This window comes from Hyla sarda, chromosome 12 (genome assembly GCF_029499605.1).
Source record: "Hyla sarda isolate aHylSar1 chromosome 12, aHylSar1.hap1, whole genome shotgun sequence".
Taxonomy (NCBI): Eukaryota; Metazoa; Chordata; class Amphibia; order Anura; family Hylidae; genus Hyla; species Hyla sarda.
Genome location: NC_079200.1, coordinates 76,943,349 through 76,958,471, shown reverse-complemented (window position 1 = coordinate 76,958,471; position 15,123 = coordinate 76,943,349). Strand labels below are relative to the sequence as shown.

General features: G+C 40.4%; 1 protein-coding gene across 14 annotated transcripts in view; it reads right to left on the bottom strand.

The window, feature by feature from the left end:
- The window catches only part of BCAS1 (brain enriched myelin associated protein 1), a 205,107-nt gene that overhangs the window by 149,679 nt on the left and 40,305 nt on the right, over positions 1 to 15,123 (bottom strand). For all 14 annotated transcript variants that reach the window (XM_056548663.1, XM_056548667.1, XM_056548664.1 and 11 more), the window contains exon 2: positions 3,106 to 3,187. In XM_056548663.1, the coding sequence (XP_056404638.1) occupies positions 3,106 to 3,177 (72 nt within the window). In that variant the 5' untranslated portion in view covers positions 3,178 to 3,187. The remainder of the gene's footprint in view (positions 1 to 3,105; positions 3,188 to 15,123) is intronic.

Below are 15,123 nucleotides of genomic sequence, written 5' to 3'. Positions count from 1 at the left end.
CGGGACAAGTGCGAGAGTCTCTGGCTGGGTGGGGGGAAGATCCTGGTTTTGATCTCCCGGACACCCTTCCAGAGCCCCAGGAATCTGCAAAAGTCCTTTGCATCGAATTTGGTCAAGGGGATTACCCCAAATAAAACTGGGACAACAGGCTTAAGATCGCCGCTCAGAAGGTGGATCAGTGGAAGGGTTGGTCTTTGATCCTCCAGGAAAGGGTTAACCTGATCAAAACATTCCTGCTTCCTTTGCTGATATATCTGGGCAGTGTATGCATGTTGCCAGAACCTCTCTGGACCCGGGTCTACAGTGTGTTCTTCCAAATGTTATGGGGGAATAGACTGAACCTAGTGAAAAGGGAGGTTACTTACCGTACGAGGAGACTAGGGGGGGTTGTGTATGGTCAACCCTGTGGTATTTCTAGTGAATACCTTTCTTAAGACCAATATAGCAAACCTCTGGAAAGAGATGGCTCCTCCGTGGGTATCCTCCTGTAGGGGATGGTTTTGGCCTTTCTTCCTGGAATGGGGGACAGGAGGGCAAGTGAAGGATCTTCGCACACCACATGGGCATCGCCCGGCTTATGCTTCTCCGGTTCTGAAGATTATTCATCGGTGGGGTTTGGGGATGTGGGAGATTAGGACTCTGTCAAGGAAATTCCTTGACAAGAGGGTAATGTCTTCTCATTTCCAGAGGTCACTGGTGCTCAAGGATTGCCTAAGTCTGGATCTGGAGGTTAGTTTAGGACTTTTGAATTCTATCAGGATCCCCTTGAAGTTTTGGAATTTGGCTTGGCGCTGCTTCCATGGGAAACTGTGTGTGAGGGACATTCTGAAGTGCAGGAGCTCTGAGGACTGGGGATGTCCCCGCGAAGTGTGTGGAGGCATGCTGGAAAGCATGGAGCATTTTCTGCTTAATTGTCCCTTTAACATCGAGGTTTACAACAGGTTGGGCGCTTCCATTGGTTGGCCTAGGCTGGCCAGTCCCTCCTATGCGGAATGGGCCTATAGGGCATTCAGAAACCTTGGAGGCTGGGACCGGAGCACTTTATCCCTAGTTAGCTAAGTGGTCAGGTACTACACGTGGAACGCACGGTGTTTAGTGTCGACGCAGCGTAAAATCCTCCCTGTGGATGAGGTGGTTAGGAACATACTGGGTGACCTGGTGAAGGTGCGTTCTCTGGATTACGAAAGGCTGGGTGCTGGCAGGGCCTCTCGTCTGTGGAGGGGCTCTGCCTTTAAAGTGCCTTAGCCTGTTGTCTCCCCCTGGTGGTGGGCTGATGCGGACACATTAGTCTTTTTGTTTTGTGCTGTAGTTATATGGTAAAATAGGGCTTGTAGGTGCTGAACTTGGGCTTTGTGTGGCTGGAAAGCATTATTGCTGTTTGTTGTTTGGTTTGTACTATTTTTGTATATATTCCAGTTTGTGTATATATATACATATATATATATATATATATATATATATATATATATATATATATATGTATATATATATATATATATATATATATTTAGTGTTTAGATATTTAGTGTTTGTATTTTAGCATATTATTTTTTTCTAGGGGTTGGTTTATCACATTGTGTTGGGGTTTAGTTTAGGTTGGGTGGTGGGAAAAAGGGGGGAGGGGGGTTTCATGGGAGTCTATATATACAAAAAATCCTGGACTGGTTCATGGACGTCTGTTATCATGTACTGGGGGCATGGGATGCGGGACCAGCTCAGGGCCAAACAAAATATAAAAAATATCTAAAAAAATTGTGTTTTTGATTTGTGGCGTTTGATGGTTTGTAACACAATTATTTATTTATTTTTTGTGAAAAAAAAATCCAACCGGGAAAGGGGTTTTTAGTTTAATGATTAGTATTAGGGTTATAATTGTTAGGATTATTATTTATTATTGCTATTATTATTAAGTGGTGTTTTTTTAGTTAACATTTGTGGGGTTGTTGTCATAGTGGTGTGTGTGTGATCAGAATGTGGCTGGACCAGGAGATACTTTGATGGACATTTAAGGACTTATATGGACTCATTACTTGTATATATTGTTTGTATTATTGTTATGGTGTTGTTTATAATTATTGTAATGTTTTATATTTTTAAATAAAAGATCTACAGGATGTAACTTAAGATAAGTTACATAGTTACATAGTTACATAGTTAGTACGGTCGAAAAAAGACATATGTCCATCAAGTTCAACCAGGGAATTAAGGGGTAGGGGTGTGGCGCGATATTGGGGAAGGGATGAGATTTTATATTTCTTCATAAGCATTAATCTTATTTTGTTCCAGGAATGTATCTAATCCTGTTTTAAAGCTGAATTGTTCCTGCTGTGACCAGTTCCTGAGGTAGACTGTTCCATAAGTAATGTAACGTATGTACACAGTTAGTGTATTTGATTTATTGGCCCAAAAAAGACCTGAGACAGACCGCCTCCATGTGGTAAAAATAGGCACTTAAAGGGGTACTCCGGTAAAAACCTTTTTTATTTTAAATCAACTGGTGGCAGAAAGTTAAACATAATTGTAAATTACTTCTATTAAAAAATCTTAATCCTTCCGGTACCTATTAGCTGCTGAATACTACAGAGGAAATTCTTTTCTTTTTGGAATGCTCTCTGATGACATCACAAGCACATTTCTCTCTGCTGACATTATTATAATAATAATAACACTTTATTTATTATTGTCCTATAGTGGGATTTGAACCCAAGTCCCCAGCACTTCAAGGCAGCAGTGCTAACCACTGAGCCACCATGCTGCCCTTAGCATACATCTGCTATGCATGGTTGCTAAAATGGACAGAGATGTCAGCAGAGAGCACTGTGCTCGTGATGTCATCAGTGTTCCAAAAAGAAAGGAATTTCCTCTGTAGCATTCAGAAGCTAATAAGTACTGGAAGGATTAAGATTTTTTAATAGAAGTAATTTACAAATATGTTTAACTTTCTGCCACCAGTTGATTTAAAAGAAAAAAGGTTTTCACCGGAGTACCCCTTTAACCATTTTACTGGTCTGTGTCTGAAGAAAAAAAAAGAAAATCTCTGCGTCACTTATAGTTTTATCAGCAATAAATGGTAGCATCCACCACACTGTAACATACTCTTTGTACCTCAGGATTACTTTTCTTCACAGGTCCTTCTTGCTCTTCTTCAACCTCCGAGTTGCTCACTTCATTCCCCATGGTGAGATCCCTGTGGAGAGAACATATTCAGTGTAATATGAGAACACGACATTTACATTCATCCAAAAGTACATAGCAAATACCTATTACTGCATTTATCGTCAACTTTCTGGCCTTTGACTTGATTTTGTTATAACATTTTCCCAAGGTACATAAGGTTATTGTAATCCAGAATTACCTGATGGTCAGGAATATCTAAGAGATCCAGAGCCAGAAGTGTGATGTGTGAGTACTGCTAATCTCCTACATCTCTTGTGCAACCTGTCTGTGTTCTGTTTTATGATTCCATTGAGAACCATGACGGTGACATTTCATGTGCTGTGGCCTTAGGATGTGTGTAGGACCGCTCCTATTAATGGCATATACTATACGTCTAGATGCACCTGATTTACAAAGAGAAAGTGCATTTTTGTCTGACAGTGACACACCTCATTCTTAAAGGGGTATTCCAGGAAAAAAAACTTATATATATATATATATATATATATATATATATATAAATCTCAACTGGCTCCAGAAAGTTAAACAGATTTGTAAATTACTTCAATTAAAAAATCGTAATCCTTTCAATAGTTATCAACTGCTGAAGTTGAGTTGTTGTTTTCTGTCTGGCAACAGTGCTCTCTGCTGACATCTCTGCTTGTCTCGGGAACTGCACAGAGTAGAGGAGGTTTGCTATGGGGATTTGCTTCTAAACTGTGCGGTTCCCGAGACAGGTGTCATCAGAGAGCACTTAGACAGAAAAGAACAACTCAACTTCATCAGCTCACAAGTACTGAAAGGATTAAGATTTTTTAATAGAAGTAATTTACAAATCTGTTTAACTTTCTGGAGCCAGTTGATATATAAAAAAAAAGTTTTTTCCTGGATAATCCCTTTAAAGGGAACCATTACATTTCCTGGATCTTACAGCATGCATGAGCTAACCAGAGGATGTGATGGGTGCTACTGATTGGTTTCTGATGAGTCCATCACAGGGTTTTCACTTGTTACCATACCTCACAAGCTGCATAGGTATATGATATATTGGACACTCTGTAACACTGTATTTGGGACACACTTTACTTGAAACTGTATATGGGGTTCTCCCGAACACTTTATATTAGACACTTTCTGTCTTACACTGTATAGCCGGCACTCTGTCTAAAACTGTATTCTCTGTCTCATACTGTATATGAACATTCTGTCTGACACTGTATATGGAGTAATCTGTGCCTGACACTGTAAATAGGGTACTGTCACACACAATATACAGTTTGAGGTACTATCTGCCACTGTATATGGGCACTGTATGACACTCTCTCCCATTTATGGATGTGGTTACTCTCTGACACTGTATATTGCCACTATTTGTCTGACATTATTTATGGAGTACTCTCTAACACTCTATATGGGACACACTGATGGAGATTGAAAACGTGTGCTGAGGAAAGGTGGAGCAGTTGCCCATAGCAACCAATCGGATTGCTCCTTTCATTTTTAAAAGACCTCTGAAAAATAAAAGAAGCAATCTAATCAGTTGCTATGGGCAACTGCTGCTTTTATCCCCTGCGCAGGTTTTGATAAATCTTCCCCATTGAGTCTGACTTTGTATATGGAGTAATCTCTGTCTAACACTGTATATGGGGCATTCTCTGGCTGACACTCTATAGGGAGTAAGGTCTGACAATGCATACACAGTTCTCTATGTCTGACAATGTATGGGAGTACTATTGTCTGACACTGTATATAGGATTCTTTCTGTCTAAAACTATATATGGGGTACTCTCTGTCTGACACTGTATATAGGATGCTTTCTGTCTAAAACTATATATGGGGTACTCTCTGTCTGACACTGTATATAGGATGCTTTCTGTCTAAAACTATATATGGGGTACTCTCTGTCTGACACTGTATATAGGATGCTTTCTGTCTAAAACTATATATGGGGTACTCTCTGTCTGACACTGTATATAGGATGCTTTCTGTCTAAAACTATATATGGGGTACTCTCTGTCTGACACTGTATATAGGATGCTTTCTGTCTAAAACTATATATGGGGTACTCTCTGTCTGACACTGTATATAGGATGCTTTTTGTCTAAAACTATATATGGGGTACTCTCCGTCTGACACTGTATATAGGATGCTTTCTGTCTAAAACTATATATGGGGTACTCTCTGTCTGACACTGTATATCGGATACTTTCTGTCTAAAACTATATATGGGGTACTCTCTGTCTGACACAGTATATAGGATGCTTTCTGTCTAAAACTATATATGGGGTACTCTCTGCCTGACACTGTATATAGGATGCTTTCTGTCTAAAACTATATATGGGGTACTCTCTGTCTGACACTGTATATAGGATGCTTTCTGTCTAAAACTATATATGGGGTACTCTCTGTCTGACACTGTATATAGGATGCTTTCTGTCTAAAACTATATATGGGGTACTCTCTGTCTGACACTGTATATAGGATGCTTTCTTTCTAAAACTATATATGGGGTACTCTCTGTCTGACACTATATATCAGATACTTTCTTTCTAAAACTATATATGGGGTACTCTCTGTCTGACACTGTATATAGGATGCTTTCTGTCTAAAACTATATATGGGGTACTCTCTGTCTGACACTGTATATAGGATGCTTTCTGTATAAAACTATATATGGGGTACTCTCTGTCTGACACTGTATATAGGATGCTTTCTTTCTAAAACTATATATGGGGTACTCTCTGTCTGACACTATATATCAGATACTTTCTTTCTAAAACTATATATGGGGTACTCTCTGTCTGACACTGTATAAAGGATGCTTTCTGTATAAAACTATTGTTACGCCGAGAGCTCCGGGTCCCCGCTCCTCCCCGGAGCGCTCGCTTCACTCTCGCTACCGCAGCGCTCCGGACAGCTCCACTGACCCGGTGCGCTGCGATACCGTCTCCAGCCGGGATGCGATTCGCGATGCGGGTGGCGCCCGCTCGCGATGCGCATCCCGGCTCCCGTACCTGACTCGCTCTCCGTCTGTCCTGTCCCGGCGCGCGCGGCCCCGCTCCCTAGGGCGCGCGCGCGCCGGGTCTCTGCGATTTAAAGGGCCACTGCGCCGCTGATTGGCGCAGTGGTTCCAATTAGTGTGTTCACCTGTGCACTCCCTATTTATACCTCACTTCCCCTTCACTCCCTCGCCGGATCTTGTTGCCATTGTGCCAGTGAAAGCGTTCCCTTGTGTGTTCCTAGCCTGTGTTCCAGACCTTCTGCCGTTGCCCCTGACTACGATCCTTGCTGCCTGCCCCGACCTTCTGCTACGTTCGACCTTGCTTCTGTCTACTCCCTTGTACCGCGCCTATCTTCAGCAGCCAGAGAGGTTGAGCCGTTGCTAGTGGATACGACCTGGTCACTACCGCCGCAGCAAGACCATCCCCCTTTGCGGCGGGCTCTGGTGAAAACCAGTAGTGACTTAGAACCGGTCCACTAGCACGGTCCACGCCAATCCCTCTCTGGCACAGAGGATCCACCTCCTGCCAGCCGGCATCGTGACAACTATATATGGGGTACTCTCTGTCTGACACTGTATATAGGATGCTTACTGCCTAAAACTATATATGGGGTACTCTCTGTCTGACACTGTATATAGGATGCTTTCTGTCTAAAACTATATATGGGGTACTCTCTGTCTGACACTGTATATAGGATGCTTTCTGTCTAAAACTATATATGGGGTACTCTCTGTCTGACACTGTATATAGGATGCTTTCTGTCTAAAACTATATATGGGGTACTCTCTGTCTGACACTGTATATAGGATGCTTTCTGTCTAAAACTATATATGGGGTACTCTCCGTCTGACACTGTATATAGGATGCTTTCTGTCTAAAACTATATATGGGGTACTCTCTGTCTGACACTGTATATAGGATGCTTTCTGTCTAAAACTATATATGGGGTATTCTCTGTCTGACACTGTATATAGGATGCTTTCTGTCTAAAAATATATATGGGGTACTCTCTGTCTGACACAGTATATAGGATGCTTTCTGTCTAAAACTATATATGGGGTACTCTCTGCCTGACACTGTATATAGGATGCTTTCTGTCTAAAACTATATATGGGGTACTCTCTGTCTGACACTGTATATAGGATGCTTTCTGTCTAAAACTATATATGGGGTACTCTCTGTCTGACACTGTATATAGGATGCTTTCTGTCTAAAACTATATATGGGGTACTCTCTGTCTGACACTGTATATAGGATGCTTTCTTTCTAAAACTATATATGGGGTACTCTCTGTCTGACACTATATATCAGATACTTTCTTTCTAAAACTATATATGGGGTACTCTCTGTCTGACACTGTATATAGGATGCTTTCTGTCTAAAACTATATATGGGGTACTCTCTGTCTGACACTGTATATAGGATGCTTTCTGTATAAAACTATATATGGGGTACTCTCTGTCTGACACTGTATATAGGATGCTTTCTTTCTAAAACTATGTAGGGGTACTCTCTGTCTGACACTATATATCAGATACTTTCTTTCTAAAACTATATATGGGGTACTCTCTGTCTGACACTGTATATAGGATGCTTTCTGTATAAAACTATATATGGGGTACTCTCTGTCTGACACTGTATATAGGATGCTTACTGCCTAAAACTATATATGGGGTACTCTCTGTCTGACACTGTATATAGGATGCTTTCTGTCTAAAACTATATATGGGGTACTCTCTGTCTGACACTGTATATAGGATGCTTTCTGTCTAAAACTATATATGGGGTACTCTCTGTCTGACACTGTATATAGGATGCTTTCTGTCTAAAACTATATATGGGGTACTCTCTGTCTGACACTGTATATAGGATGCTTTCTTTCTAAAACTATGTAGGGGTACTCTCTGTCTGACACTATATATCAGATACTTTCTTTCTAAAACTATATATGGGGTACTCTCTGTCTGACACTGTATATAGGATGCTTTCTGTATAAAACTATATATGGGGTACTCTCTGTCTGACACTGTATATAGGATGCTTACTGCCTAAAACTATATATGGGGTACTCTCTGTCTGACACTGTATATAGGATGCTTTCTGTCTAAAACTATATATGGGGTACTCTCTGTCTGACACTGTATATAGGATGCTTTCTGTCTAAAACTATATATGGGGTACTCTCTGTCTGACACTGTATATAGGATGCTTTCTGTCTAAAACTATATATGGGGTACTCTCTGTCTGACACTGTATATAGGATGCTTTCTGTCTAAAACTATATATGGGGTACTCTCTGTCTGACACTGTATATAGGATGCTTTCTGTCTAAAACTATATATGGGGTACTCTCTGTCTGACACTGTATATAGGATGCTTTCTGTCTAAAACTATATATGGGGTACTCTCTGTCTGACACTGTATATAGGATGCTTTCTGTCTAAAACTATATATGGGGTACTCTCTGTCTGACACTGTATATAGGATGCTTTCTGTCTAAAACTATATATGGGGTACTCTCCGTCTGACACTGTATATAGGATGCTTTCTGTCTAAAACTATATATGGGGTACTCTCTGTCTGACACTGTATATCGGATACTTTCTGTCTAAAACTATATATGGGGTACTCTCTGTCTGACACAGTATATAGGATGCTTTCTGTCTAAAACTATATATGGGGTACTCTCTGCCTGACACTGTATATAGGATGCTTTCTGTCTAAAAACTATATATGGGGTACTCTCTGTCTGACACTGTATATAGGATGCTTTCTGTCTAAAACTATATATGGGGTACTCTCTGTCTGACACTGTATATAGGATGCTTTCTGTCTAAAACTATATATGGGGTACTCTCTGTCTGACACTGTATATAGGATGCTTTCTTTCTAAAACTATATATGGGGTACTCTCTGTCTGACACTATATATCAGATACTTTCTTTCTAAAACTATATATGGGGTACTCTCTGTCTGACACTGTATATAGGATGCTTTCTGTCTAAAACTATATATGGGGTACTCTCTGTCTGACACTGTATATAGGATGCTTTCTGTATAAAACTATATATGGGGTACTCTCTGTCTGACACTGTATATAGGATGCTTTCTTTCTAAAACTATATATGGGGTACTCTCTGTCTGACACTATATATCAGATACTTTCTTTCTAAAACTATATATGGGGTACTCTCTGTCTGACACTGTATAAAGGATGCTTTCTGTATAAAACTATATATGGGGTACTCTCTGTCTGACACTGTATATAGGATGCTTTCTGTCTAAAACTATATATGGGGTATTCTCTGTCTGACACTGTATATAGGATGCTTTCTGTCTAAAAATATATATGGGGTACTCTCTGTCTGACACAGTATATAGGATGCTTTCTGTCTAAAACTATATATGGGGTACTCTCTGTCTGACACTGTATATAGGATGCTTTCTGTCTAAAACTATATATGGGGTACTCTCTGTCTGACACTGTATATAGGATGCTTTCTGTCTAAAACTATATATGGGGTACTCTCTGTCTGACACTGTATATAGGATGCTTTCTGTCTAAAACTATATATGGGGTACTCTCTGTCTGACACTGTATATAGGATGCTTTCTTTCTAAAACTATATATGGGGTACTCTCTGTCTGACACTATATATCAGATACTTTCTTTCTAAAACTATATATGGGGTACTCTCTGTCTGACACTGTATATAGGATGCTTTCTGTCTAAAACTATATATGGGGTACTCTCTGTCTGACACTGTATATAGGATGCTTTCTGTATAAAACTATATATGGGGTACTCTCTGTCTGACACTGTATATAGGATGCTTTCTTTCTAAAACTATATATGGGGTACTCTCTGTCTGACACTATATATCAGATACTTTCTTTCTAAAACTATATATGGGGTACTCTCTGTCTGACACTGTATATAGGATGCTTTCTGTATAAAACTATATATGGGGTACTCTCTGTCTGACACTGTATATAGGATGCTTACTGCCTAAAACTATATATGGGGTACTCTCTGTCTGACACTGTATATAGGATGCTTTCTGTCTAAAACTATATATGGGGTACTCTCTGTCTGACACTGTATATAGGATGCTTTCTGTCTAAAACTATATATGGGGTACTCTCTGTCTGACACTGTATATAGGATGCTTTCTGTCTAAAACTATATATGGGGTACTCTCTGTCTGACACTGTATATAGGATGCTTTCTGTCTAAAACTATATATGGGGTACTCTCCGTCTGACACTGTATATAGGATGCTTTCTGTCTAAAACTATATATGGGGTACTCTCTGTCTGACACTGTATATAGGATGCTTTCTGTCTAAAACTATATATGGGGTATTCTCTGTCTGACACTGTATATAGGATGCTTTCTGTCTAAAAATATATATGGGGTACTCTCTGTCTGACACTGTATTAACATACTCTTTGTCTGACACTATGTATAAAGTACTCTCTGTCTGACACTGTACACTATGTACTCGTCTTCTGACACTCAATATTGGGTACTCTGTCTGATACTGTATATGGAGTGTTTACTGTCTGACACAGTATATAGTGCTCTATATCTGACACTGTATATAGAGTGCTCTTTGACATTGTATATGTAGCACCCTCTGTCTGAAACTATATGGATCACTCTCTAACTGTATATGGAGCACTCTGCCTGACACTGTACATAATTTACTCTCATACATTGAATATGGAGCAATCTTGCCTGACACTGTATCCCAATATCACTGACACCATAAGTGAATAATTCTTTGTCTGATACTTGCAGGCAGATTTTTTTTAAATAAAGATAGTTGGCGCTGACTTTTCTAACGTCACAGATTATAAAGATGAAAAAGATGAAAATCGTATTTGGACAACTTTCTGACACTGTATATGGGGCACTCTGTCTGACATTATATTTGGAGCACTTTTGACTGACACTGAATATGGGGCATTCTGTCTCTATATAGGGCATTGTGTGACACTGAATAATTTTGTATCGGCGGCACTGTGTGCTGGCACTGAACATGGGATCACTTAAACACTGCTTGTGGAAGGACCACTAAATTGAGATTCCCTAGACATCATAATTAAGAAATGACCAGTATTTAGGGTGTGGCAAAAGTGACTTTTTTATCGGCAACTGCGATATGCACACACACGTAACACATATATAACACAGGTATATGCACATACACAGGCATGTATACTGTATATTATAATGCACATGTTTACATATATTACACTTACATATATGGTATACACACATGCTGTACATATATTACGATAAATATATTACTATAAATATATATATATATATATATACACACACATCAGATCAAAATGCCCACTTACATAATATAAAATACATATATAATACACACATACATACATATATATTATAATGCATACATATACATTATAACCCACACATACATATATAATAATGTACCCTAATACATATTTTATAGAACGCGTGCATATATAAAAACACACAATATATACATTGCAACGCACACATACATATAGATTAACACATTGATGCCTGATATCTTGTCAGAGTTGCTGAAAAGAGTCAGTCAAGGTCACAGCGTATGGATATTAAACATGTGTAATATGTCCCATACATGACCCTGAACGTCAGGACAATCATCCATATACTACTACACAAGACTGAATAGCCCCATTCATTGTGTGGCATCTATAAGTATTTAAATAGTGGGAAGTTTCATCACCCCCAGCCCTGGAATCATTGTGGCTGATAACAGAGAGTCATTGCTGCCAGGATGAAGACCCTGGACTGTTATTCTTCGGCTGTACTGATATAACCCATGGTGACTGATCAGGTATGGGGTGTATGTCACTGGATGGTGAGAATGATGAGAATCCCTTATAGAACAACTGCTTATGTCTTTGTGTAGTAGAATGACTGATTATATTAATGAAGTTGTTCAGATAAGACCCAGAGAATGTAAATTCCCCATCATCGCCCTTCGGAATACTCATCAGAACACTGGCGCCATTTATAGAGGAGCAGGCGAAGGTTGCTATTAAACATCCTTCTACCTGCTGACTGTTTCCAAGGTTAGTGTTGGGAATGTGAACACACTCGGACATTCTCCCTGGTGTCAGTGATTCTGGTAGTCACAGTCTGATTTATGGAGTTGTCACATTTGCCCCTGTACTCTCAAAAAATGAGGATGATATTCTTACCTGGAGCTCCTTACCGGGAGCTGTGTATGGAGCAGAGGCAGCAGAGCCGGGTCTGTGCACCTGTCACTCTACCTGCGGTAACACTACAGTCTGGGTGGAGCTCAGGGTGGAGCGCTCGCTCATTTCTCTCTGTCTACACTTTTGTTTACACAGCTCTGGGCTAAACATATCACTCACACCTTACACTCTACTTCTTCTCAGAGGATACAAATGACATCAGACATCCTTAGTTTTATCTGTTTCTGGTAAAGCTGAGTGACAGCCAGTATGGCGGCCATTACAATACATAGCAGGACTTACAGCCAGGGACCCATTGGTAGAATACCAGAACTACAGTAAAGACTGACACTAACGTAGACATACCGGTAGTCATGGTGCAATGCCACTTTTATTTCATTAGGGTCTATGAACACTACGGAATTCCTGCCCACAGATACTCCGGGTGGCGATTCCGAAGGCGGCTGGCGCTGACTGAATCAGTTGGCACTAGGACCACATGGACATTGCCGGTAATCCATTCCGCTAGGTATTCCCCCGAAAGCAGGAACATGTTCAAATTCCATGTGCATTGTGCTGCGGAATCAAATTGACAGCAATTGGACTCTACTTCATCAGAATTTCCTGAATTTAAAAGTGTATCATTCAGGGTGGGTGTAAAGCTGGGTGGCAACCATTCTGGCCCATTAGGGCTCGTCACCTGAGTTATCTTTAACATGTGAAAAAAAAAACAAGACAGGAGGGTGATCTAATGGTTTTAAGGCCTATATAAAAATTAGAGAAAAGTCGTTCATACCTACCAATTTCAGCGATACCGGTCAACTGTTGAGGACTCCAACTCGCCTCCAACTGATGATGTTAGGGAACAGCCTGATCCTGTGGACATAAGCCACTGGCTGAGGAGTATGAAGGGGACAAAGGAGTCTGGAGGGGACAGAAGGGTTTCCAGAAGAACAAATAAGTATGCAGGTGGCTTACACCCTCTCTCTATTTCTAACACATGAACATTCAGCCGAGTTGAGCATTCACGTGTTCATGAGTCATGAGATTAGTCTGATATTTTATCGGGATGCTGGACGTCTATTTATTTTGCACTTGTGTTCGTGTGTGTGTATGGGATGAATGATAAAGATAGTGGTTGGTTGAATGAAAATCCTACCGAGAGCTATTGAAGGTTTATGACCACTTTTAGGCTGTGCACATTTTAAATTCACTGTAAGGCTTCTTTCACACTACAAAATTCTCCGTTTTTAAACATCCGTATGAAGTTCCGTCTGAAAACCAGCTGAAAGCGGCAGTAACAAAATCCTATACGTCCGTTAGAAAATCCCATTATAGTCTATGGGGTTTTCTAATAGCCGTTTGAACCCGTTATAGTCCGTTATTGATAACGGACGTTATTTTGTGACGGAAGATAGTAACGGGAGAAATAGTTCATGAACTATTTCTCCCGTTACGATCTTCCGTCACAAAATAATGTCCGTTATTAATAACGGACTAAAACGGGTTCAAACGGCTATTAGAAAACCCCATAGACTATAATGGGATTTTCTAACGGACGTATAGGATTTTGTTACTGCCGTTTTCAGCTGGTTTTCAGACGGAACTTCATACGGATGTTTAAAAACGGAGAATTTTGTAGTGTGAAAGAAGCCTAATAAGTGACACTTATTCTGAGTGCATTCCTCAAAGAAGCGTGTTGGAAATGCAATATTCCCATTATCCACATTAATTCAGGATAATGAATATGTGACAGAAATCTGATTCTACCCTTAGAATTTCATGTCATATGGCATATGTTTCCACAATCTGGAAAATATGAATATGCTTACACCCTTCGTTCTGGGAACATCTTGCATTAAGGTGGACTTGCCCTTTAAGAGCCTTGGCAGCAGTAGGATGTGTTCCTGAGGTCCTGACTGAGGACTATGTTCCCGTCACTCCTTATGTCATCTGCAGAGGTGAAAGCTTCTTACTCAAGTAGAACTGAAAACTGGGAGGGAACCTCCAACCACCACCCCCAAGCCTCCATTTTCCCGGTGTTTAAATGTAGTGGTGCATGTGGGGCCCAAAGACTCCCCTGACCAATAAGATGCTAGTGTTATAATGTACACATGATTTTGCAACTTTCTTTAAAGGGGTTTCCCCACAAATGAGATGTGACATATATGTGTATATTAACCAGGGCCTTATGATTAGAATAAAGGGTCTCGAGCCCCTATTTTTTGTGCAGTGAGGAAGAATGGGGCACTATCCAGTGGATGGGTGCCATCGCTGTCCCTGTAATACGTTTGTAAGCTGTCGGCTGCAGGATTTCTGTTTTCTGAGGATTTCTGGATTTTGCTCAGAACATGAATAATCTGCAGCATAAAGATCTACCATAAACAAATCTGAGTTCTCCGGAGGAGTCTCAAGGTCACGGTGAAAGTCACGACTGTCAGCCCCAGCACAAGGGCAGATTGTTCTGACTGAGGTGGTGGGCAGAAGAAACATTTGTGGCATCAGTGATTCTTTGTGTAACATCTTATGTCCGGGGCGAGGTATGAGATACATGTGCACCCATGACCAAGGACACAACACCCCCAGCAACACATGGGATAACTTCCCTCGCTGTTACAGTGGCCCACAGTACTACTTCTCTTGTCCTGTATGCTGAATGTCACTCTCAGTATCTGCTCTTATTCTGTATAAATATATATATGGACACTGCACAGTACCACTTCTGTTGTCCTGTATG